Source organism: Eumetopias jubatus, unplaced genomic scaffold (genome assembly GCF_037043125.1).
Source record: "Eumetopias jubatus isolate StellerSeaLion01/CBP00866 unplaced genomic scaffold, mEumJub1_p1.0 scaffold_10, whole genome shotgun sequence".
NCBI classification, from domain to species: Eukaryota; Metazoa; Chordata; class Mammalia; order Carnivora; family Otariidae; genus Eumetopias; species Eumetopias jubatus.
Window position 1 is genome coordinate 62,692,239 of NW_028274816.1, and position 25,788 is coordinate 62,718,026.

The window sequence follows — 25,788 nt, forward strand, 5'->3', positions numbered from 1 at the left end:
ATCAAGCACGCGGTAGAAGAGCCAGGAAAGGCAGAGCTGGCTGCAGGAAAGGAAGGGGGAATGCTCACTCCGTGGGAGGAAAAAGCTAAGGGCTGCAGGACTTCGATTTCATTCAGTGGTTCTCAACGAGGGGCGACTTTGCCCCACACCCAGGGGACATCTGGCAATGTCTGGAGACATGCTGGACTGACACAGGTGGAGGGTGCTACTGGCATTGATTGGGTGGGATGCCGCTCAACACCCTACCGGGGACGGCCAGGGACGGCACCCACCACAGAGTGACCCAGCCCCAAGTGTCAATAGTGCTGATGCTGAGAGGGCCTGATCTATTTTGTGCAGCGCATTAGTTCTCCATACGGGCATCCATGGTCTCTTGGGATGAAGAAACACCGAACCGGCGTCTTGGACGGCAGGGCTGAGAAGGGTGCCCGACGCACAGTAAGTGAACCCAGGGAATGATTATCCTGTGTCATTGTTAACATTGTGGGTAAATGTATTTAGTCTCACTCCAGTGAGTCAGTGACTCGTCTTCTTGGAAAGCATCGGGACAATAATGGTAATATTAATATTAATGGTACACAGTCCTGTTGGCTCACTGAGTTCTGCGTTAAGTGAAGTAAGCTGAGGCTCGGAGAGGCACGGACAGATGCCCCAGGTATCCCTTCAAGTGGGACAGGCAAGCTCTTTGCAGAGGAACCCGAGGGTCAGAGTTCACTTGCCCAGGGTCACAAGGCCTAGGGGTCAGCTCCTCCCGACCTCCTGGGGTAGGGAGCGGAAGAGGCAGGCCTGAGAGCGTCAGGCCCAGCTGCTTCCTTCCACCTGCCACCACTCATGTTCCCACAACTCCTCACCCTCCCGCCCCCACCTCCCAAGGAGTCCAAGGTCAGCGCTCCACAGAGAGGACCCAAGGGCGTGAGGCCATGTTTTCTCAGGGCTCTGCTTATGCGTGCCCTCTCTGGACAAACAAGAGCTTCACCCCCCAACCCCCAGCCCTCAGCGATCTGAGGTTTCAAACCAAATTGAACCACATTAACCAATTTCCAAGCAGGAAATGCCACTTGAGGCCATGCTTTTCTGACCTACAATCACAACCAGAGAGAGTCTAAAAGATCCTCCCGGGAGTCAGGCTCCCACCCCCCAGGTGGCCACCTGTTTCTTTGGTTTTGAGCCCCTCATCCTCCGGATGAGGACCTGAGGCCCGCGGCGGGGAGGGGGGAGTGGGGAACATGACCTGCCCAAGGACAGGGAAGCACCAGGTGCCAGATTCCGGGCTCACGCTGGAAATCTCGCTTCCTCCTTCAACTTCCTGACGCCAGCAAACTCCTCTTTCCCCAGAGATAAAAGGGACATCAAGCTGAAAACACCCCTTGGTGGGGCCCTTTCTCCCCCAGGACAGCCCACTGCAGCCTCCCACAAATCCAGGGACATGGGCACCCAGACTCTGGCTGTATGTCCCAGGAAACTGGAATCAGCATCGGGGCTGGGGTCGGGGCAGGCCTATTCTGACGAACGACCTACTAGCGGGCCTCTCCTCACAGGACCACTGCAATGACTCTATAGGACTGTGTCTGTCAGGCACAGAGCACAGTGCCTGGGACATAGAAGTGCCCCCAAACTGTCAATAAGCCGTCAATATCCTTGTCTTCATCCCACGAGCTCCTCAGCTGGCTCCTCCACTTGGACCCACCAAAGTCCCTCTTCCTCCTCCATGGTGTAGCTCCCCACTGGAAAATAGTAGCCTGACCAGGGACATTTCCAGCCTCCTCTGCACTGAGATGTGACCCTGTGACTGCCCCCCCCCCCGCTACACACACACACACACACACACACACACACACACACACACACACACACACACGAGATGTGAGCAGGGGAAAGACGGGTCACCTCCAGGCCAAGTTTTCCAAGAAGCTAGATGCAGGAAGGGGCTTCAGGTGCTGGGGGAGGAAGCCACAGTCGGGAGCACGGGCACGTCGTGTGCTGTCACTGTCCCACAAGTGAGGAACGGCCTTGTGTTAACCCGCTGAGATGTGGGATTCCTTCTCTAAGCTGCAAGAAGCGCGCCCTGCTCTGAACCAGCCCTAGCTCCTCACAAGCTCAGGAATATTCCGAGTCCGGTGACCTTCTGTCTGGAAAGCCCACGGCCCACTGCAGGCGGCTAGGCCGGGTCCCTCTTCAGGACAGCCCAGTCTACACCCGGGCCCGGGAGGGTACCAACTCAGCAGCAGCTCTCCACGGCCCAGCCCTCGCCCGGTGCCCGCCCTGGGATGCGGGCTGGGGAGCCCTCAAGTCACGCTCTTGCCCTTCCCCCTCCCAACTCAAGAACCACGCAGAGCAGGGACAATCAGATAGTGCGATTTATTGCCCCCGCACCCCTCCTGCAGCCGCGTCCAGGTCAGGGAACAGACGGGACCCCATCTCTGCAGGGTCTGCCGGGAACAGGGGCTAGTCCTGCCCCAGCACTGCCCCACGACCCCAAACCCTGGATGGGGGGGGACGAGGGCCAAGAACAACAGGACCCGCGGGGAAGTAGAGACAAAATAATGGCAGGGCGGAGTCAGGAGGCGGGTGTGATCCAAAGAAAACTCTAAGGGGAAAAGGACCCTCTCCCTTCGCTCCGTGTGGCCCTTGTGAAGCGGAAGGGCGGGGCCTTCCGGGCGGCGGGGCAAGAGAAAGAGGGACCAGGGACCGCTCTTTGGGCCGTGGGCCCCGTCCTCCCTCGGTCTCCAGTTCCCACGCACGGTCTCTCCCGGGGTCGCCGAGAGCCAGAAGGGCAGGCCAGGCTGGGGCAGGCTGCAGGGCGCAGGGCGGGGGCGGGAGGGCCCTAGCGCCCCGGGGCCGGCCGTGCGCACAGCGCGGACCACCGGGCGGGGCGGGACGGGGCAGGGGAGGGAGACGAGGCCTCCGCCGCCCTTGCCGCCCCTCTGTCCGTCTCTCTCCGGTCTCCGGGTCCTGCGCCATCGTTCCCGCCAAGCCCGAGGGGCCCTGCCCCCCCCCGGGCCTCCGCCCCTACCGGCCCTCCCCGCCGCGGCACTCGCTGCAGCGCCCGCCAGCCGCCTGGTCGTCGTCGTCCTCGCCGTCCTCCCCGCCCGCCCGGTAGTAGCTCTGTCCGCAGCGGCTGCAGACCGACGGCGCACCCACGGCGTGCACCTTCTTGTGTCTCCGCAGCGCGGCGCCCTGCACGAAGCCCTCGCCGCACTCCACGCAGATATGCGCCGGCTCCTCGCCCCCCGCCGCCCCGAGCCCGTCCCCGTGCTGGGCACGCTGGTGGGCCAGGAGCCCCGCCCCGTGCCCGAAGCCCTTCCCGCACTCCACGCACACGTACGGCTTGGGGGCCGGGGCGCGCCGCGAGCGGGGCCCCGGCGCCTTGGCCCCCGCGCCCGCCATGGCTGCGGCCGCCGCGGCCCCCTCGCCCGGCGCGCCCACCACGATGATGCCCTCGCCATCGCCCACCGGGATGGCGATCTCGCCGTCCGCCGCCGCCGCCTCCTCGGGCGCCTTGGCCCGGCGCACACTGGCCGCCAGCACCTTGGCCGCCACGCCGGGGCCCGACAGCTCGGGGTGCAGCCGCAGGTGGCGCGCCAGGCTCTTGGGCTGGCTGAAACCGCGGCCGCAGCGCGGGCACACGAAGGGCTTGAGGCCGCTGTGCGAGCGCCGGTGCTTGGCCAGACTCTTGCTCTGCGTGAAGCTGCGGCCGCAGTCGGGGCAGGCGTAGGGCTTCTCGCCCGTGTGGATGCGCTGGTGCTGCATGAGGTTGGAGCTCCAGCTGAAGCGCTTGCCGCACTCGGAGCAGGCGTAGGGCTTCTCGCCCGTGTGGATGCGCCGGTGCTGCACCAGGTGCGAGCTCTGCGAGAAGGTCTTGCCGCAGTCGGCGCAGGCGTTGGGCCGCTCGCCCGTGTGCGTGCGCTGGTGCCGCGTCAGCTTGGACCAGTGGCTGAAGCTCTTGCCGCACTCGTTACAGATGTAGGGCGCCGGTGGCCGCGGCCGGGGCGGGGGGCCGGCCGAGGGCGCTGACTGGGGCGGGGACAGCTTGGTCGGGGGCCAGCTGGGGACGTCGTCGTCATCCATGATGAGGATGTCCACTAGAAGGCAAGAGGGTGGGAGGGGAGGAGAGTCAGAGAAGCCCTGGCTCGACAGAGGGCCGGTCCAGGACGGAGGGCCGGGAGCTTCGACGGGGCTCTGCCACCTGCCACAGGGCACGCGCAAAGCCTCACCTGCGCGCCTTCTCAGGATGCCCTGTGGCCCGGGAGGGCAGCTAGGCCGGGTCGGCGCGAAGCCCTCTGCACGACCCTGGCCCTCCGCAGATGCCCGTCTCTCCACCTCCTTACCCGCCGTATTCTCCCCAGAGCTCACTCCCTGACATTGTACTGAACGTTCATGTGGTCATTCATTACCCACCCTCAAGACTTTTCTTTCCCAGCCGCTTCCCCCACACCTGGGACAATGCCTGGAACGTAGCAGGGACTCCAGAAATGTCTGGGAAATAAACAGCATCCAATAAACGAACATGGATGGAAGTCTAGGAAATGACACTTGAAGCCCAAAGCACCAGGCAGGGGCGGGGAGGGTCCAGGGAGAGGGGCTCACACCCTGGCCCAGGAACAAAGGCAAGCCCGGGAGTAACGGCATCGCACCTGGCTTCCAGGAAGACTATCCCGGTGCAGGTGGAGAAGAGGGAGGAGGAACAGGACCGCTTAATGGGATCACGGGCCAGCATGGGACCCCGCCTGCCCCAGTACCTGGGAGTGCGACCCCCGCATACCGGAGCCTCTGTGACAGACGTCCTTGACCCTATCCCTGCTGCCCCATGCAGACGACAGAGGAGCATGGAGCCCTGGTTTTGCCGGCTGTGAAGTGAGGACTCAAAGCCTGTCCAACGTCTGCACCACACCTGGCCCTGAGCCATCTCCCAGGGAAAGTGAGCTTTGGCCTCCCCCAGGCAACCTGCCCAGCTCAGAGACTGACCTGTGGGCACCTGCAACAAGGGCTCTTGCTCCCCAGTCCAGCGGAGCCTGGGCCTCAGCCGGGACTCCTCCACAGTGCCCACCAGCCAGCATGGCCCTCCACGGTGTGCCTGCAGCTTCCCTTCCAAGCATGCATTGGGAACACTGCTTCCCACTCCCTCCCTCCCTCACCAGGGCATAAGCCAGGCCCAAAGCACTCACACACTGACCCAGGGTAGCTCACAAACATGCAAAGAGGCGTTAGGATGCACCCAGGTGGGCGCCACGCACTCAACAAGCCTCAACGCGTCTACGTCCTGTAAGGGAGGCGCTATGGAACTCGGGTCTTTACAGCACAGAACCCCAGCACCAGAAGATGAATCATTGTACTGAATGGTACAACGTTCCAGGTTGCTCTTCCAGTACAACCTGGAAGAGCCTTGCTCCAGTCCCCCTGGCTTCTGCCCGCTTGCTGCATGAGGTTCAGGGGGTGCCTCGGAGAGCAGCCGGGCCTGAAGGCAAGACCCCGCTCTTGCTCCAGAGGCACATGGCGGCCTCGGCGCCTTTCTGTGGCACTCACGACCTCTTCACCAGGGAGCGTGGCCCGGAGCTGCTCCGCGGCACTGGCAGCTGGAAGGCTTCCCACACACGCTCCCTGTCAACCACGGTCAGCTGCATGTGGCTGTGGCAGGGTCCATGCTCGCTTCGCCAGATTAACTGGTTCTCGATCATCCTCTAGTCTCCCCTTTCTGAACATCGCTACGAACTCCTGGATTTACATGTATTTGGTGGGTCTCCATCCACTGCCACCCCACCTGCCGCCACTCTAAGGAGGCGCCCCGACCCTGGCGGGCCCTGGCAACTTCCCTGCTCCCCAGCCTCATGAGACGCCAGGCACATCTACATGTCCTGCCCAGACGTGCAACTGCTGTTTCTCCAGGAGGCCCTGGTTTTCTTCTGGTGGAAAGTACTTCAAGACCCAAATCTGGAAACGGTCACTGTTTTTTTTTTTCCTTACAGTAAAATTCTGCTGAGTTCACACCGACACTTCTTCCCAGACAAATCTGGACCTACAGGTTTTTCTTGAGTCTTTTCTTTGGGACGTCTGCATCTCTTCTTCAAAAGGGAGAAGAGAATTTGAATAGCCCGCCATTATTCGTTTGCTGACCCCATGTTGCGGTGTTGAGATAACCACGCTGATCCACCACTGCCGATTACAACTTCTGAAAGCACAAAGCATGGCCTTGTGCGCGCCACTCCTGTCCTCTACCCAACCTCCCGTGGCCCTGCTCGCTGCCCGTCTCTCTCCAGCCAGCGGCTGTCCAAGGCTCGCCTGCTAACAGATCCCCCGGAAGGGCCCAGAACGCTGTGGACTGAGCTCCTCCTCTGCCCTTCCAATCTGTAGGTCAGTTTTAAGGAGACCCTTGGCTCGCCTTTTCTTTCCCTGGGAACCATAAGTATGGCCCTACTGTCTTCTGGCCTAAAGCACTGCCCCTAGGTGCCCCAAAGATTTGCTTCTTCCGGTGACCTCTGAGGAGATATTCTCAGATTTGTGACTTGTTCTTTTAAGACCTAATTTTGACAATTCAGGAAGGTCTTCTTGGCTTGTTTATTCTCTTCCTTTCCTTTGGATTTCTGCAAGGACTTCCCCAGGCATGCGCTGGGATTCTGACTTCATTTTTTTTTTTTTTTTATACTTCGTTTTAACCTTCATTTCTTTTTAATTTTAAACATCCCTCCTTTTTACCTCCAACTTTTCTCAGGGAATGTTCTTTTTATTCCCGCTTGGGTTTTCTCCTTCCGTTTTCATTTTGAAACAACTTTGCTCATATTTTCTGCTGAGTCCTGCATCCTCACTTCTGAGCTGTTCTGATTTCGTGCTTCTTCCACGGGCTGTCACCTCTCCGACCAGGCGGTGTTATCTCCAACTGGCCTCACGATCCGGGGAGATATTACCTGCCCATTTTCTCTTTTATTCTAACAGTTTTGGGGTGGGGGGCACTAGTGTTATGCTGTTTGTTCCTGTTGCTTTTGTGCGGAAGGGTTCCCCAACTTTGGGGGCTCAAGGTCCCCAATTTCCAGGAGGCAAGGTCCCCCGACTCCCAAGGGGCGAGGTTCTCCGAGCTCCCTCCTCTGATGTTCTCGTACCATAGCTGAGTGTGTGACACTGTCCCAGGCTCCTGGCTCCACAGCCTCCCTGTTTTTATCTGTACCTCCTCCTTCCTTCCTCCCTGTGGTCAAGGACAGGGGTTCCACTCAGTTTTGAGTTCCCTTCTGGAAGGTTTTGTTCTGAGTGGGTCCTGCCGTGGGCAGAACGCTCTCCCTGGTTGGCATCAGAGCCCACGCATGGGCCCCCAGGCCGCTCCAGCCCCAGACCTTCCTGTGGCCCCGAGCTCCCTGCTCCCGGTCTGGACAGAACACATCCAATCTCAGCTGCCGGTCTCAGTGGGACCACCCCCCAAGCTTTCCAGTGAACCCCTGAGGGCTATTTGGGGCTCCTACTTGCTTCCTTCCCTCCAGCACAATGCCAACACCACACAGGCTTGTAACCACTGGTCTGTCCCCATCCAACTGCATTCTGGGGTCACGGGGGCACCTTCACACCTAAGGAGTATTGTCATCAGTGTGGCCCAAGGGATCTGGGTTCTGCCACATGGTTTTTCTGTGGAGGTCTGGGGAGGCGTAAGGGCTGCCATCATTCTGGGCTGGACGCATTTTAGGTGAGCCCTCCGAAACGACTCAGAAGCGCACTTCAACATGAGAGCCAGAGCTTGGCTGAGGGAGGTCAGAACCCCGTCCCCCAGTGGGTGCCTTCCAGGACACCAGCTCACTTCTTTGCTGTTGGGAGAGCTCCCTCCTCAGAATCACAATGTCATCTTTATGTATTCCTTTTTTGGATTACTTTCCATTCTGAATACCCTGTAGCTAAAGCCCCAGGACAGGCCTGGATGGCTCTCCCACCCCACCACCGCCTGACTCCAGGCCTCTGACCAGCTGCAGCCTGGATGGCCAGGCTAAGGCCATCAGGAGCCCCAGGCAGCAGGTCGGAAGAGCTGCCCTCCCCCGAGGACAGCACAGCAGACCCCGGCTGTCCCCCCCACAGGCTGTCCCCCCACAGGCTGTTCCGCCTCCCCCACCCCACCCCCAGCTGCCTCAGCCTGGGTGGGCGGCCTGGCCTCTCTGCTCCAGCACTCTGGCCGGCAACCCAACCTCGCAGGATGACCCAGCGGCTGGAGGGGTCACAGGACTGACAGGAAGTGCTTCTAAAGCACCAGCCACTGTGAACAACGGCACCCACTCAGTCTGCACACCATTCCCAAAAATACCGAAATCCAGGGAGGAAAATGAGAAAATTCCTGAGGTTTCACAATAGCCCTGGGCAGGTCCATGTCATGGAAAGGAAATGCGACCCCTTGGCTCTTTTCAGTCTCGTGTGCACGGAGCTGCCGGAGAAGCACCGCCCAGGTGACTGGCTGTCTGCCCTCCGCCCCGGCGAGCTTCCACCTGGGTCACAGCCCGGCAGCAGGGGTCAGCTCAGCGAGGAGCAGGCCAGAGGTGATCCACACGGATACGGGGGGAGGAGAAGTGAACACAGCACCGGTGCTGCCAACACGGAGGACTGAGACTTTCACTTCCGTGGCACGCGGGCACACCTGGGGCTGGGCTGAGGGCGTGTGCAGGACGACTCAGGCCTTGACGATGGTCAGAAGACATGCCATGGGTCCCCCTCTGCCTCCTTGTCATGGAGTGGAGTCACCCGAGGCAGGAAGACACAGGGCGGGGAGGCTCCAACTTGTGGGGACAGAGAGAGCTGGAAAGTCCTTCAGACAACATCCTGGCTGGAGCCCGCCATGCCCACCTCCTCGTCTGCACCTGAGGCCCCACCACCCAACCCGTGGTCTCCCAGGGGCCCTGAGGCAAAGCCTTCCCTAGGGAAGGAGCCTCGGGCCCACAATCGCCCATGGCTCCTGAGGGGCTGGCTGCCTCCAGGCAAAGACAAGGTACCCCGGGTCTCGGGGCTCCTTCCCCCACAGCAGCCCCAGAAAGCTTTCCAAAGCACTCCTGAGCCCCCAAGGAACGCCTTTCTCCCTGGGGTGACATTGCTGGGGCTGCCCATGGTCAGTCTCCTCTTCCTCACCAGAAAAATCCCAAGCACAGGGCTGAGCTGGGATAAGGCAGCCATGGTGACCCTGAAGCCACCTCCTAGGTCACGCGTCCCTGATCAGGATGCACTCGGGGTTGCCACGAAGAGAGGCTCCAGGAGCCAGTTCTGCCTCTGCCCCGCCCCCTGCCCTGTCCTGCATCTTCAGCAGGTGCCCCGGAGGATATGAGGGCCAGAGCTGAGGTACCACCTCAGGCGTGTGGCCAGGACAGCAAACACAAAGCCGCCCAGAACAGGATGACGGCGGCTCGTGGAGAAATGGCTGAATTGACCCACCCTGGAAGTACCCTGTGTGCAGCCTGGCGTCCCAGATGGCTACACACTGTTCCAGTTAAAGCCACGACCGGGAGGGCTCTAACCAGTCCCACCTCGCTGCCCGCTGCCACATCCCTGCCTCAAGCCGTCTGTGGGGCCTCCAATCCACAGCCAGCCGCGGTCTTCTCCAGCCAGCGGCCCGCACCTCCCGCAGTGGGCAGCCCCTTCCTTGGCGAAGCCTCCCTGCCCCCGACAAGATGGGCCCTCTGGTGAGGTGGTCTCCACGGCAGTCCCCTCTGTAACCACCACCAGTCTGCGGGCCCCGTGGAGACAGGGACCTCGGCCTCAGGCACACTGTCCCCAGCCCCTCATCCGCAGGATGGGCACATGGGCAGAGCTTGCCTCCGTGCCGCGGATGGCGTGCAGACTCCAGGCAAGGTGAGCAGTGCAGGGCACAGGTATCACTGCCGGCAAGCCAGGACCGCACGTCCATCTCAAGAAGCTCATGCTGGGGGCTGTGGACAGGGATGGACGCAGGGACTAGGTGGAGGTCAGTGCAGGGTGGCAATCCAGGCGCCAGGCGGGCTCCGTGGCCACATCCAGAATGTACTTTGTGAGTGGACAGTCAATGGTCCAGAAATCAGATGGGGGGGGACCCCGGGGAGCCCCCAGGGTCAGCTGGGCCATGAGGCTGCGACTCAGGGCTCTAACAGCACTTTCCACCTGCCATCTTCAGACCCTGGGCCAGGGGGATGAGCCCACCCCGCCTGCCTTCTCCCAGCTTCCGCCCCGCTCTCGAGGGGGCCAGCACAGACACCAGCCCCTGTCCTGCAGGCCAGAGCTACCCTGCGCGTCAGGCTGGTGTCTCAGGGCAGGAGTCTGGCACGGTCACCCCACAGGAGGCCCCACACCCAGGAGGGCAGCACCCCCCGGGGCAGGCCCAGAACCATGGGATGCACGGCCACTTAGAAGCATTCAGGCACAAGGCCCGTGAGCTGGGGGGGGGGGGGGGGAGTCAAAAGGGCATGGCCCCCAGCAGGGGGTGGGGGTGGCTGGAGCAGGGACGTCCAACAGAGTCCAGCAGATCCCCTCAGGGGAGAACAGGCTCAGAACAGCAGGCTGGCCGAGGGGGACGTGAGAACCCACCCGTACACTGTACAGGTTTGATAAGGAGGACAAGTTAACGGAGGACTCGGAGGATTACACCTGACTTACTCCAAGGCAGAGGTACGTTTTGGAGAAAACGGGGGTTGTTAACTCAGACTGGGTGTTTTGTTGGGCGAGGTAAGTGTTTTGTAGCTGTCGTTTCGTTTTTGCTCTTAAAGAGCCCGCATCTGTCGGAGGACCTACGGGTGCAAAGACAGGACATCTGGGATGTTCTTTAAACTCTCCGGGGGGGAGAAAAGGGTGCAAACGGAGAAATAAGACTGGCAAGGGGTCTCTAACCCTGAAGCCGAGTGCAGGCAAAGTCATGACGTGACTGAGCTCAGATGTTCCCATAATACGCAGACTTTTAAATTAATTCTAAAAGGGCTAGAAGACCAAGGACGTGCATCGGGGGGAGCGGGGGAAGCAGGCCCAGAGGGGCACAGTGGGGAAGGACGGGCATGGTCCTCCCCACGGAGGGCAGCCGGGTCAGAGTGAGCACGGAGCCCCCACGACTCAGTGTCCTCCTTGGTAACCAAGGCCGTCCCGGCCTGCCTGCACGGAGCTTCTCTTCACTCTCCTCTGGGTGATCTTACATTAATGCGTAGGGGGAGGCCAAGAGACTTTAAAAACCCTCCCCCCAACCATGGTGCAGGTCCCCGTGGCCCTCCTCGAGGATGACTGCGGGATGCCGGCCCCCGGGCCGAGACCCAGCGCCCGTTCTGTACGTGAAGTTTTACCGGCATGTGGCCACACCCACTCACTTCCATACTGGCTGGCCGCCTTCCCGCTGCAATGGCACAGGGTCTGCAAAGCCAGAAATATCTCCCCTCTGGCCTCTATAGTAAAAAACACATTTGCTGACTCCACGCCGGCGTAACACCCGGCACGAAAACACACCAACAGCAGCATGAAAGCCAAGTCCATGCTTTATTTCTCGGGTGCCCTACAGGAAAACCCCCGGGAAGGAGTGTCTCGGCAAGCAAACCCCGGGCCCCGTGTGCTCAAAGGTGAGTTTTATTCAACCCAAATAATGCTTTATTAAACACAACAGGGTACCAATAGTGAAAAAGTGGAAGATTTCCCCTAAGAACCCAGATTCTCAGCTTTTCCCCCCACAACTGACACACATCACACCCTCCTCTGTGGTCCTGCCAGCCCGGCCCCGTGATGCCCACCCCGTCTACAGCTTCTCGCTTGAGGCACCTGCGGACCACCCAGGAACAGGGCAGGGGGCCAGGACGCTGGGGGAGTGAGGGGGCTGGGCTGTGAGGGTGCAGAGGACGGGCAGACGGAGAGAAGTGGCCCCAAAGGGCACCCATGACCCTCTGGAGGAAGGAGGCATCAGTCCTGAGCCACAGGAGCAGGGGAGAAAGAAGCCGGGGTCCAGGAGGGCTACGGGACCAGCTGAGACCTGCCCGAGGCCACCTCACCTGGGTTCTCGTGACTGGCCATCTGCTGGTCCTCGGAATCCAGCGGCCCCGGAGACCAGGCCTCTTCCCGCAGCTCCATGTCTGGGTCCCTGTGAGAAGGGGAGGAGATGGAAGGACAGAGTTTACAGGACGCCAGACTAGACGGAGGGCCCCAGGACGGCGGGCACCACGTCGGCTCCAACCCATGCTTGAGTTCCGAGCGCCCAGCTCGGCCCTGGCAGGCCAAAGGCGCACGCAGCAGGTCCCTGAGGGGCAACAGAGAAACGGCCTGCACCTCCGCCTGCACAGGACACCAGCCCAAGGCCACGCACCACCCGGGGAAGGAAGACTGCACCGGGGCTACAGCCGCCCGGCCAGGCTCCTGTCCCAGCTCCACCACTCACCAGCCAGAGCCCAGGGGGACACTCCATCCCCCTGCCTCAGCCTCCCCCGCCGCCGCCGGCGCCCAGATTGCCACCAACACCGCAGACACGTCTGATGTGCCATGAGGTTGAAACAAGACGAAGCACAGAGGCAGCTCTAGCGCCAGAGCCCACCCCCGACGGAACAGTGAAGCCGACTGACACGGGAACACAAGCCCTCTAAGGGGTTCACGCATTCAGGTCTCCGAGCAGGACCCCACATTGGGGTCCGGGGGAAAGGAGCCGACCCTCCGGGGTTATCTGCACCCAGAGAGGCAGCCAGACAACCTCGGCTTCTGGGGAGGGAGGAGCAGGCGGAGCACTTTCTGCGGCCTCTGTCCCTATGGATTTGCCCGATCTGGAGGCTTCAGGAAATGGAACGCTATGTCACTGGGTGTTTTGTGTGTCTTCTCTCACTCAGTGTAATGTTTTCAGGGCTCGTCCGCACTGTAACACGTGTCCGAATTTCCTTCCTTTTCACGGCTGTACAACACTTCACTGTATGGATGGACCACATTCTGTGTGTCAGTTCACCCGCCGACGCAGATGGGCGTCTAGGCTGTTTCCACCTCGGGGCTGAGGAGTAAAGCCGCTATGAACATCCTGAGTGCACGTACCGCGTGGACATGTTTTCATCTCTCCACTGCCCATGCCACCCCATGCAACGGGCCGTGCTGGGGAGAAATCTCTCACCTCACTGGCCTCAAGGGACAGGTTCCCACCCACTCACCAGCATCCTGGGAGCAATGCCATTTGGCAGGGCCTGGCTCTTGGGGCAGACAGCCCAGGCCTCCCCGTACTGCCCCTTCGGGCCTCCATGCTACCCTGAGGCGAGGAGCTGGGCAGGGATCTCCCCTGTGTTTGGAGTTGCCAGGCAGCATAGGGAGACCTAGGCAGGCACCCGGCCCCAGGTGGGTTCGTCAGTTCTGCGCTGCACCAGAGCCTGGCACTGGGGGGACCCTTGCTGTGGCGTCACTCCCTGGCAGGAAGCCTGCAGGTGGGCAGGACTCCTGGTAAGCAGCTACGCAGCATCCCACACACAATCGACTGAGACCTGGTCCCTGAAGCTGAGTGCACGCAGCTCTGAGCAAACCTCCAGAGTCCTGCATCCCCCCTCCTGAGCACCTGCAGACGAGCACCTGCCAATGGCAAGCATCTGCCCGTGGCACAATATGCCAGCCCACTTCTCTTGAATCCCCCACTGACAGGCAGCTCACCACCACCCAGGCACCGAAGGGAACCCATTCCACTGCTGGAGGAGCGTGAACCTGCCCCTCAGTAACCTCCACTGACCTCTGAGAGGAACTCTGAGAACCTGCCTGTAATAAACACTCACAGACACCGTGAGCCATTCCCTCTGCCAACACATTTCCCAGGTGCAGGCCCTGTTCTACACAGTTAAGACGCCGTTAATGCATTCAGGTGCACCACAGCCCTCTGAGCGGACAACACTGTCACCCATCACGCAGATGAAGAAACTGAGCCATTAAGTGGCCGAGATCTGAAGGCAGATGGCACGCAGAGAACTGCGAACACGGGTCATGCAAGCCGGGTCCTTGGGACCAGGAGACGTGGCAGTGACCAGGGCAAATGCTCACTCAAGCAGCAGTGTCCCGCGTGCCTCCCACAAGCCAAACCTGGATGCCGGGGTCCCATTATCCGGCCGCCAGCCCCAGCTCTGCACACCCTGCACTGACGTGCTGTGAACGACCACCATCCCCACGTCACAGCAAAGGACATGGGGTCACAGTGAGGTCAAGGAGCAGGGACAGGATGCCAAGTGTCGCTGCAGAGTCCTCGGTCCCAACTGCTCTGCCATCCTGACACCCAACCAACCGTCAACAAGGACCTAGAAGAGCACGGGGCACAACCAAACAAAGCCAGGCCTGTCTGGGGGACCAGGAGGCCACACTGGCGGACACTGAACAGGGGACGGACGGGAGGTGAGGGCCTGGCAGGAAGACTACAAGTGGCCCCTGGTTGGAGCCTGCAGCCAAGGCCCAGGCCTCCTCACGGCAGTCCCTGCCACTGACCATGACAGGGAGCTACCATGGGGTCGGGCCAGGTCGGCAGGACACACACAGGGGTGCCCTGTGCAGGTTTTCGCTCCCACGCATCATCATGGCCCCCACCGTGACAGAGGAGCACCTGCCCGGCCTGTCACAGGCTCCCCTCCACACAGGGCCCTTATCCGACCGGCTCTTGATGTTGGCCTGATGAAAAGACAAGGCGGGGGTGTCAGCAGCCCCGCAGGTGCTGCCGTATGCAAGACGGCACGATCCTTTCCTCCCCACCGGTCCCCATCACCCCCACCCCACAGGCACGGGGGTCTCCCCAAGGGCCAGGCGTTGCTCGACACTCGGGAATGTGGTGTGGTGAACAGGCCACAGCCCCAGCCGCGTGAGAGAGCCCTGCCAGTAATGAACAAGCATCTGAACGAAAAAGGCCATTTCAGACGATGAAGTTCAAGGAAGATATGCACGGAGGGGAGGGAAGGAGGGGAGGGGTGGGGAGGGCAGCTGCACCAGGAGGTCAGCGGAGGATCTCCCAGAGGGAAGAGCCACAGAAGCAGGTCTGCACGGGAAGCGTGGAGCGGGAGGGATGCAGGGACAGCAGGTGCAAAGGCCCTGCGGGCCCTGCGGAGAGGCTAGAGATGCAGGGGTGGGAGGGTACTCTCGCAGGGCTTCGAAGGCCAGGGGACTGAGGGGTTGTGTGAAATGTGGTGATCCCTCTGAGGTGGGCGCCACTGCGACGTGTGTTTTACAGACGAGGACACTGGGGCTCACAGACGTAGGTGGGGCCGGTCCTGGAGCTCGCCTGCAGCAACAGCAAGGAGCAACTGGACGGCAGCAGCGATGGTGGGCAGCCAGGACGCGCTGGCACAGTGCCGGACCCGGGGCCACAGGGACTCCCTGGACCCGGGAGGGTGCGGAGCAGTCTTCCTCCTCGTCTACCCGAGGCATCACCCCCTCAAAGGCCTCCCAGCCCCCGATCTGCCCTACCCTGGGCCCCACTGGGTGCCCAGCGCCCACACCGGCGCCAGGCGCCCTCAGGGGCTGAGAACAGGCACATGACGCACCCATGAAGGGGTCGGAACAGAATGGAGGCTCGAGAGACAAATGCAATGCAACTCTGTCCCCCTCGGCCAGCCCACCCTCTGGGACCCCACAGGAAGCCCAGCAAGCCCCCAGCTGAGAGCTGGTGCCACACATAGTTCGGGTGGAGCCTGACAGTCCGGGCTACACCGGCACAATCCGGCCACACAGCTGCGGAGCCACAGACAGGCGCTGGGAGCCCCTGGCCAGGCAACCAACCCCCTTCTCCAGAAGTTAATCTGAGGGGAAACCCAAACCTCAGAAAATACTTCCCGCAGGGGAAAAAAAAGTTCATCACAGCCAGATTTAGAACAGGGAAAAAACTGGAAAGAACCCGTCAGCACCATGTGGGAGAAAGCCCAAGAAAATCCCACAGATGCCACAGCCCCAGAAACAACAGTGTGCCGCCCCCTGCTGATAGCAGGAAGAATGCGTTTAGCTTTTTTCATCTTCCTTTTCTCAACTTTTCCATTTTTTAGAATGAGTAATTACTTCTGTAATAAGGGAAAGAGACGAAACGATTCTTTTTTGGACGTCCATAGGACCATGCGTTGCGATGGGAAAATCACTGGGTGCTGAGGGGGCAATGTGGGGACGCACAGCCCTCGGGTCATACCGGGTAACCGTGCAGCCGCAGAAACCCTCACGCACGGCTGCTGGGCGCGCAGAACGGCATGGCCACAGTGGCAAACAGTCGGCAGCTCTTCACATGATAAACAGACTAGCTTGTGACGCGGAGACTCCACTCCTAGGTATGCACCCAAGTGATATAAAACCCGCATCCACACGCAGACTCGCACGCGAATGTTCTGGCAGTGCCAGTCAGAGCGCAAACACCAGGGGGAGAAGCCAGTCACAAAGGGCAGCAGAGAGCGGATTCCATCTCTCGGAAATGTCCAGAAACGTCCAGAACAGAGACGGTTGCCGGGGGCTGGGGGTGGGGATGGAGAGGGACTGCTAACGGGTGCAGGGCTTTTTGGGGAGTGATGAGAATACTGTGGAACCAGATGGTGGTGATGGTTGCACAACGTTGTGAATATATTAAAAATCACTAAATTGTACATGTTCAAAGAACGGATTTCACGACATGCAAATTAGATCTCAACTAAAAAGTAAACACACTTTAAAAAATTGTATGGGGCCCTCTGATTACAAGGCCACAAACACTGAAAATGAGGCAAGAGGAGAGCATCTCTCCACCCGCTAGATGAAACATTTCCCCATTTGTGGAGCACTTAATAGGGCCAATTACATCTTCCAGGAAAACAAGGGGCGCCTGGGTGGCTCAGTCGGTTAAGCGCCTGCCTTCGGCTCAGGTCGTGATCCCGGGGACCTGGGATGGAGGCCCGCACCAGGCTCCTTGCTCGGCAGGGAGCCCGCTTCTCCCTCTCCCGCTCCCCACCTCATGCACCCCACCCCCAAATAAATAAAACTTTGAAGAAAAGGAAAAGAAAGAAAAACGAGGTAAGAAAAAGGAAAGACACAGTGCTCACAGGGCTGGGGGCGGCGGGGCTGAGGCGGAGCGCCGGGGCAGCCTGCCCCTCTGCCCTCCTGTGTGTGTGTGGAAACTTGTTTGCTAAGTGGGTGTGCTGTGCTTCCCCTGAACAATAACGTGTAAGTCACTGAGCAGGGACTTCCCAGACCAGAGTCTCTACCTCAGGCCCACTTCCTGCAGCAAGAAGCCCTTGGCCTTCCCTCCGTCCCCTCCCTGTCCGCCCCCTCCATGTCGCTGTCCTCCCTCCCCAGGAACCCAAGGGCTCTGCCCCCCCCCCCCCCCCCCCGCACTCCGGGCCAGGAGGCGGGGCACAGGGGCGCTCCTCCTCCGGCTGCAGGATGGAGGCATCAGCGCCTGCCCTGTGGCCACGAGATTCCCAGGTGCTCAGTGGGCAGCAAGGGGGCCTGTGGGTCCGGAGCAGGGCCGGGTCTCCATCAGGGACATCCACCCAGAACAGGCCGCCTTTCTTCCTAAAAGCAGAAGATGGAAGCCGCATGGCACAGGGCCCTCCCTGGACCAGGAGGAAGGAAGGTTCCTCCCTCCAGACCCCAGAGAAAGAAGCCCGCATACACAGACACACAGACCTCCTCTCTCCTTCAGGGCCCCCAGGGGCCGCGGTCTCTTCTCCACAACCACCGCCCCTCGCTCACCCCGGTGCAGCACATCTGTGAGTCTCCATCTCTCTTGCTCGGGCTCCCACGTTTGTGGAAATATAATCCGTGTGCTTTTCTCCCGTTAATCTGTTTTAGTCAGTCCAGCCGGAAACCCTAAGAAGGCAGAGGAAAGTCTCCCCTCCCCTCTCCAGGGCACAGGCTGGAGCCGAGAGGGAGTCAGCCACCCGCCTGTAAGCTGCCCCCTGCTCGGAATCGGTTTTACCTGTGTGTTTAAACAGTCACACTTTAAAAGATGTCTAAGTAGCACACTACATCTTCCATTTTGCTCCTTGGCCTGTAAGGCCCACAATATTTACCTTCTGGGCCATTACACAAAACATTTGCTGACCCTGACGTAAAGGAGTAAGGGCTGCCGAGATGTGGGGGGCCACATCCCAGGCCAAACAGACAGGGAAGGCCTGGAGGTGCCGTGCCTCCGATGGGAGGGACAGAGGGGCAGAGGGCAGGCCGGGTGGCTGTGGGGGCCACAGCAGGGACGCTCGTCAGAGGAGGCCCTGAGCTCAGGGGTCAGGGCTCCGCAGTCGCCATCCTGAAATCCCAGTAAGGTGACCTTGCATCTGTGTTTTGCACACAAGTGTGATGGAACAAGGAAGCACGCAGCAGGGGCTCGGCCACTGCTCCCCACGAGGCCCAGCAAGTACCCCCAGGGCCAGGTGAGGATGAGGACAGCGCTGGAGCCGGGGACTAACCAGGGGTCCTAGTGAAGAGTTGGAAACGGTGTTCACCAAAGGACACCCAAGTCCCTTCCCCTCCCACTCACTCATTCATCAATTAAGAAGCTGCTGCGGCCTCCGGGCTGACCCTGTGGGCCTGTGGGCCCCAAACCCAGGACCTCAGAGTCGTGAGGGAAGGGCTAAAGCCCCCTCCCCTCCACAGAGGTGCGTGCAGGAACACTGGGGTGTGGCCTCAGCCCCTGAGGGGCTCCCACCACGACCAGAAGGCCCCCCACTTGCTCCAGACGAAGACTGACTATGCAATTTGACCCCTTCAGAGGCCCTGCCTACCCCCAACTTCCCTCCCAGCTCCCCCAGTTTCTGCCCCCCTCTGTGACTTTGCCCAGCTCTGACCTCCACTCCCCAAGGGGAAGGGTGGGCCTCCCCTAGCCCACCCCAGCCAGGCCCTTGAGCAATCCAATTAGCACAGGGGCTGACAGGGCCCGGCTGCTATTAAGCTTGAAACAAATTATTGTTATTATTGTTGTTATTAGACCCCGCCCACCTCCTCTGGATGCCAGCCCACCAATTAGCCCCTCTCTTTCTTCTGCTGCCAATCTCACCACCTCCCCCCCCACCCCTGCGCCAGCAACCAGATGCTCCAGACGACTCCTGCAGTCAAGGGCCCTCCTGCACCTACGCCCCAGGCCCTGCCCTCCAGGACACCCCCCTGCTTTCCCGGTCTCTCGTCACCATCCGCTCCCCTCCTCCCTCAGAGCCGAGCTCCTGCCCTTACCTCCCCCCCAACCTCAAGGTCACCAAATCCAGTGGCTCTTTAACCCTTGCGCTGTCAGCGAGCAGAGTCCAGCACACACTCCCCTCCCAGCCTCCTCCTTCCTACCCTGTCCACCTTCACCCTGCCTCCCCATGCCCACCCCCGCCCAACACCCCTTTAAAGTTTGCTCCCCACATCACAGACCGACTCATCTTTTTAAGTCACTCAATTCCAACAGCCCAACTAGAGATGGGCAAAGGATCAGAACAGATACAGAACAGAAGGAGAATACAAAGAGCTGATAAGCACATAACAAGATTCTCAACCTCATTTGCCATCAGAGAAACATACGTGAAAACCACAATGAGATCCCACGGTGTCAGGATGCACATAACAGAAAACACGAAACACTAAGGGCTGGTGAGGATGTGGAGAAACTGGGAAGCCCCGTGCGCTGCTGGTGGGGATATGAAATGGGGCGGCCACTGTGCAAGACGGACTGGCAGCTCCCCAGAAGGCAGAGCACAGAATGACCGTGGGATCCAGCAATGCCACTCACGGCCATAAACCCAAGACAAATAAAAACACACGCAAAAATTTGTACATGCATGTTCACAGAGGCATAAATCACGATTGCCAAAACTGGAGACAACCCAAATGCCCATCAGCAGATGAATGGATACACAAACTGTGGTCCGATCCTTCCACAGAACGTTATTCCGTCACACAGGGGATGAAGCATTGACGCACCACATCCCGGAGGCGCCCTGAACACATCACACCGCGTGAAGGAGCCACACAGAGACCGCGTCGTGCGTGAAGAACGGCAAACCCACAGAGACAGGATACAGATGAGTGACTCCCAGGGACTGGGGGCAGGGAAAGGGGAGTGGGTGCAGTCTCTCTGGGATGACGACAATGTTCTGTGGGGATGGGTGCACCTACCTGTGAGCACATCAACCCCCACTCCACTGTGCACTCCGCAGCGGGGGTCGTGTGCTAGGAGACTCACGCCTCCATGAAGCCGCTGGAGTTCGCATCCCTGCCCTGCCTAAACCACCCTGCTGCACGTGCCCACGGCGCGTCACCCCAAATCCAAACCCACCCCTGTAACTCACCCAGCCCCTCAATACCACTGCCCACCTCCCATCGGTGGCCTGTCCTCCACCGGCCTGGCACCTTCTCACCTCTCAAGGGTCCACCCACGACCCGCCCCACATCACATGGCCGGGCTTCCTTCCTCCCCGGCCTGCACCACCACCTGGAATCGTCCGCCCAGCGCACATGGCTCACTGAGAGGAAGCAGCCTGGCACTGGCATCCTTGACTGGATGGGGGCCGCTCAGACCTCAGACCCCTCTTCGGCCTGGGTGGTGATGCCCCACAGCCCCACCGGGGTTGCAGGTAGACCCCTCCGCTCTCCTCACCAGCTCCTACCCACTTCCCTTTTCTGGGGGCGGCTTCACCCCTCGCTCCAGGCCTGAACACCCATCTGTTCCCTGCTCTACCTCCCACCCAGACCACCTCCCACACCCACAGCTGGTCCTGCCAGGCTCTAATCTGTGCTTTCAACACTGAGGACAAGTCAGCAACACCATCAGAACCTTAAGCCCTTTTTGGGGGGAAAAGGGGCCCTCTGATAACTTTTCCCATTTCTTCCACAATGATAATCTGCTTGGATTTTTTCCATCTTATCGGGAGTCAGCTGGGTAGGTCATACTTCCCCAGAACGCAATCTGCGCCGCTTTCGGGTTTTCCAGCACGCTGAAAGAGCTGAGCAAAGCGGTCCCTTATGACCCTGCTCCTCTGCCCCCCCAACCCCACTTTCTTCCTCTTTTCCTTGTCTGGGCTGCCTTCGCAGTCCTCCCATGAAGAGGACAACCCCACTTCATGGCCTTCTTTCTCCCATCCACGTCCCAGCTGGCCACGCAGGCCTCACCCTTGCCGTCGGCCACCGCCCTCGTACCCTCGGGGGCACCAACCGCTCCTGCCTCCATTCCCGTGCAGCCTTCCCAGGGGTGCAGTGCACCCCACCCCGGAGCCCAGGCAGGTGGCCAACTCCAGACACCCTGGTCCCCACTCCCTGCTATCTCCAAAAGAAACCAGTTTCTAGAATCCCTAGAACCTCCCTGTACAGTGATAGCGGCAGGCGCGGCAGGGAGCGTGGAGGCCACCTGCCGCCATCCAGGAACACCCAGCATCCCGATCTTCAGACACGTCCGTGAACACTCCTGATTGTTAAGTCTTGGCAAGTAACTGAAAATTGCTTAAACAAACAAACAAAAACATTCTCTAGTCAGAAAAAAAAAAAAAGGAAGCATGCCTATAGGCCATGTTACATCTGTCACCCATCAATCAGGCCAGACCCCCATACCCTGGTGGATGTGTTTGCATCCTTCCACGTTGCCCATTCTCCCCATGGAGTTGCTGTCAGGGCCCAGTAAAAGTAGCACCTCCCCCAGGAAGTCTTCCCAGACTTCTCCCTTCCCTCAGCTCAACTGTTCTCTTTTCAAATAACAGATCCCATTCATCAGGCACAGACTACATCTCAGATCCTGTGCACAGGGTGCAGTGGGTTCATAATCCCCACAACCACTGTCAGAGAGGTGAGGACAAGCTCTCCGGGCAGGCGGCCAGAGTCCGACTCAGCCCCACCACCCAGCAGGCATGTGACCTTGGACAAGGTGCTCCGGCCTCTGTGCTCCTAACCCTCACAGGCCCAGCGTCAAGATCAAAGGAGACAATGCATGTGAAGTGCTCAGCCAGAAGCCAGGCACCCAGAACGTGCCTGGTGGCCCCTGACCAGAACTGTTAAAGTTGGGGTTCAGACAGTTCAGCGGCTGACTCAACATCACAGAGCCACCAAGTAGAGGAGCAGAGACTCCAGCCAGGTCGGCCAGCCTCCAAGGTCGTCGTTTCTTTCCTCCTCGTCCTCAGGATGCTGGCACTGGCTCAACTGCCATCATCACAGCCCCAGGTGGCCAGGCGGCGCAGCCCAGGGCCCAGGTCCACCCAGCCAAGCTCAGCCCGGCTGGCGGCTCAGTGGTCGGGAGGCCACAGCTGTCTGTGCTTCTACAACAAAGCCACTGAGACTATTAGTGTGAGTCACCCCTGAAATGAGAGGCTGGGACTCGCAGTGCCCTGGACCAGCCAATGACCCTTCGTGACAATGCACCCCACCGCAGAGAGAGCAAGTCCCCAACCTGATAACCTTTGTCTCCCCCAGACCACAGCCTTGGCCAAAAGAAAGAAGTCAACAAAGCCTGCGGCTTTATGGTGAAGGGCCAAGCTCTGGAATCCCATGCAGACCAGTGCTCCCTGTGCAGCTCTGGGGCCTGGGGCTCCATCCCATGCCCCTGAACCAAGGGCAACCACTCCCATCCCAGCTCCTCTGAGAGCTCAGGTCAGGACCAGGCACAGGACCAGGCACTTGCCAAGTGCTCAGGAAGCAAGTGCCGTCAAATTTAGTCTGTCACCACCAAGAGGCCAGAGCCACAGCTGACTCCTGGAGGCCCCAGCACATGCAAGGCTTTGGGCAGCACGGAGGACAACAGAGCAAGGTTTGGAAGCTGAGATGTGTCTGAGCATGGCTGCCCGGAGAGCTATGTACCCAGCAGCGACTACCAATGGTCCGACCAGCCAGGCCATTGCTAGAGGCCAAGGGCCAGAATGGCGAGTCCAGAGTTCACCATCATCCTCCCGAGTCCCAGGGTCCTCTTGGCCAATCCCTCCCTGTCCTTCAAGACAAAGGACATACCACCTCCCCCAGGGACATGCTTCCCTCTGGGCACCTGTAATTCTCGGGGGCTGTTCCAGGAAATCGACTCCCTGCTTCTGTATGTGTCTCACTGACAGGCCTCCAAGCAGCTGCAGGGCAGGAACTGCCACCCAGGGTCACCCAGCTCTGGGTCTGGCACAGGGAAGCCTCAAGAAACGTGTGCTGAGGGACCCTTCTTTCCCACCCCATGGCAGAGTGCTGTGACCATGGTGCCCATGGGCCCAGCACAGGGCCAGGCTTATCCAGGAAATGCTGGACTGTGCTCTCCGCCTTAGGCGAACAAGGAAAGAGGAAAGTGACAGGTCCATGGTCACCATGCTGGAAGAGACAGGAGCAAGGCCTGACCTAGGAATGCTTGGCTCCAGAGCCCTCCTCACATACCTTACACTCAGCTCCCTTGAGATGGGCTCTGGCTTTAAAAGGAATGCATTAAGAGCTTCCCTACCAAGTCGAAACCATTATCATTCCTTTTTATCCACATAGAAACTGAGATGTTACACTCGTTTGTGCTGCAGAGTCACAAAGTACCAGGTATGGAGCTGGGATGTGAACTCAGGTCTGTCTGACCCCAGCACTCCTAACGCCGCAGTGCTGCTCATGGGCCAGGCATGGTGACAAGCCCTTGGAGTTCTCCCTACCTCAGCTCGCTGGGGTGGGGGTGCGGCTTAGATCTGGAAGGCTTCCAGGAGAAAAAAGCTAAGACAAGAGATAACAAGTGGGAATCTGATCTGAATGCTCTTGGGACTGAGGCAGAAGGCAGGCAGGTGAATGACAGCTGCGTTTAGCCAAAGAGGCTTACAGTCTTAGAAGATAAGCCCGGATCAACAGCAACTGTGCTTCCCCAGAGCAAGGCCAGCCCTGACTGCCACCTGGATCCTCAACGCTACCCAACGCAGGGCCTGGCACCAGGAAACCACACCAAGTGACCCCCTCCCCGAAACCGCTCTGGACTGGGCTCCCAGGGCCCTCCTGACCTCCCACAAGTCCTCTGGGGAAGGGGAGTACTCCGCGTCCAGGTCCCCGTCTCTGCCCGCCCGCTCCAGGACCTTGTGCATGCCCCTGTCCCTGGTGCCCGGCATGGGGCCGGGCACCAGGGCAGCCTGTGGGTCACTTTTCCGTCGTGCGACGCCGCCATCCTGTGCCTGCCTGACCCCTATCTCCACGAACTGGGGTGTCCCCCCTTGCGGCCGGGGCTGGGCATGGGGAATCAAGCAGCACCGCTGGGCGCCCGGCCACCGTCCTCCCCGGTCCCGCGGGCCACGCGGTGCCTGACCTTGGCCCAGCCACTTCCCCTGCGGCGCACGCGCTTCCTGCCCGCCGCCCGCGCCGGGGCGAATGAATGAGCCTCCCGCCGGGTCACAGCCCGTAATCCCCGGCGGGATCAAAGGCCGCACGAAGCCTGCCCGGGGCGGCAGCGGAACCCGGGCTTCTCTGAAGAGGGGAAGGAGCGGGGAGACGGGGGAAGCAGGCCGGGGACCCAGACGCGCCCCCCGGGCCGCCGTTTCCGGTCAGGCCGGCCCGGCCCGCGCGTCCCCTTCCCCCACCGGGGCCTCAACTTCCCCCGGGAATCGCCACCACTTCCGGCCACGACCTGCCGAAGAGGTTGCGGCTGCCCCACCCCCGAGCCCCCAGCCCGAGCCCCGGCGCTGCGCAGGCGCGCTTCCTCCCCGGCGCGGCCCCGGCGCGGCGCCGCGCACGCGCGCTCCCCGCGGCTCCGCCTGGCGCGCCCTCGCCCGCCCGCGTCACCGGCCGCGCGCCCACTCACGCCCCCCCAGCACGCGCACGCGCACTCGCCCGCCCAGTCGCGCTCGCCCGCCCGCCTCCCCGCCCGCCCCCCGCCCGCAGCCGGGCTCCCCGAGGCGCGCGCCCACCCCGACCCCGGGTTCACGCCCCCCCGCCTCCGCGCCCTCCCCTCACCTCCTCGGTCCCGGGGCCGCCGCGCCGCACTCCTCCTCTCTCCTCCCTCGCGGATGGTGGCAGCGGCGGCAGCGGCGACTCAGACCCTGGGGTCAGGGGGACGGGCGCCCAGGCCGGAAGTGACCTTCCTGGCCGCTTCCGCCCGCGCTGCTCCCCCTCCCCTTCCCACCCCCCCGCCGGCCTCCACCCCGTCCTCGTCGCTCTAGGAAGGCGAGCCCGGCGACCCCCTAGCCGCCACCCCCCAGCTCTATGGTGCGGAGCGGGCGCCCCTGGGAGCCACTTCCGGACGCGTCTAGGACACGGGTCCTCCGTCCCTGCTCTATGGCGCCGCGCGCCGAGGGGCTTCGGACCCCGCCCCCTTCCAGGACAGGAGGCGCGGGCCCGGCCCGTTAGGCGGAGACTTCCGGGTGTCTCGGGAGGTGCCCCCCCCCCCCCGCCCGGCGCCCCGCGCTCGCGCCTGCGCGGTCAGCGCCCCGCGCTAGCCTGGGGCGGAAAGGTGTGGGGGAGAGTGGCGGCGAGGGCCGCTCGTGCCACCCCAGGTCCTCCGGTCGTCTCTATCATCGTAACCCCTTCCGTGCCGGGGCTCGTGGCTGGTGCGGCGTCCGCTCGCAGAGGCAGCTCCGGGACAGAGCCCTGACGAGCCCTGCCCGGTCCCGGGGTGAACTTTTAGGATGAGGATCCTGCTGCCCCCGAGGCAAGCCCCACAAGTGCCCTCGCTTACTGCACCTGCCACTCCGAGCGGCCAGCGCCTTCCTTCCCTGGGTCCCCTTTCCTCTGGGTCGGAGAGGGGAGCTGGTCTCAGGTTTCCTCTGGGAAGCTCCCCGAGGGTTGGAGCCACCCTTGGAGCTGGGAGTGCTCCCTGTCCTCCAGCCTTGCCCGTCTCTTGGCCTCGGTGCCCTCCTTTTTCAGGGGGTAGTAGCACGTTGTGCGCCTGCCAGGGCTTTGCATGCTTTAGGTCCCATTAATAACCTGTTCCCATTTTGCAGATAACAAGGGACACAGAGTTCAAGGCCGAGAGCCACACGCCCAGAACGCAGAGCCTGGGCTCGCAGCATGGCCTCG

General features: G+C 61.0%; 1 protein-coding gene across 1 annotated transcript; it reads right to left on the bottom strand.

Moving 5' to 3' along the window:
* Positions 1–2,339: 2,339 nt before the first annotated feature.
* ZNF787 (zinc finger protein 787) lies at positions 2,340–24,881 on the bottom strand. The gene is made up of 3 exons (XM_028095216.2): positions 24,727–24,881; positions 11,940–12,028; positions 2,340–4,082 (listed from the first exon to the last, which is right to left on the bottom strand). Exons 2-3 carry the CDS (start codon positions 12,016–12,018, stop codon positions 3,010–3,012), a joined length of 1,152 nt encoding a protein of 383 aa, XP_027951017.1. The 5' UTR covers positions 12,019–12,028; positions 24,727–24,881; the 3' UTR covers positions 2,340–3,009.
* Positions 24,882–25,788: the final 907 nt, after the last annotated feature.

What these genes read in the sequence shown, in the direction of transcription:
- ZNF787 (XM_028095216.2), bottom strand. Translation starts at nt 12,018, where the DNA reads ATGGAGCTGCGGGAAGAGGCCTGGTCTCCGGGGCCGCTGGATTCCGAG. An exon ending in GGCCAGTCACGAGAACCCAG is followed by an intron (nt 4,083 to 11,939) that starts GTGAGGTGGCCT and finishes CTTGCCTTCTAG; the next exon opens with TGGACATCCTCATCATGGAT.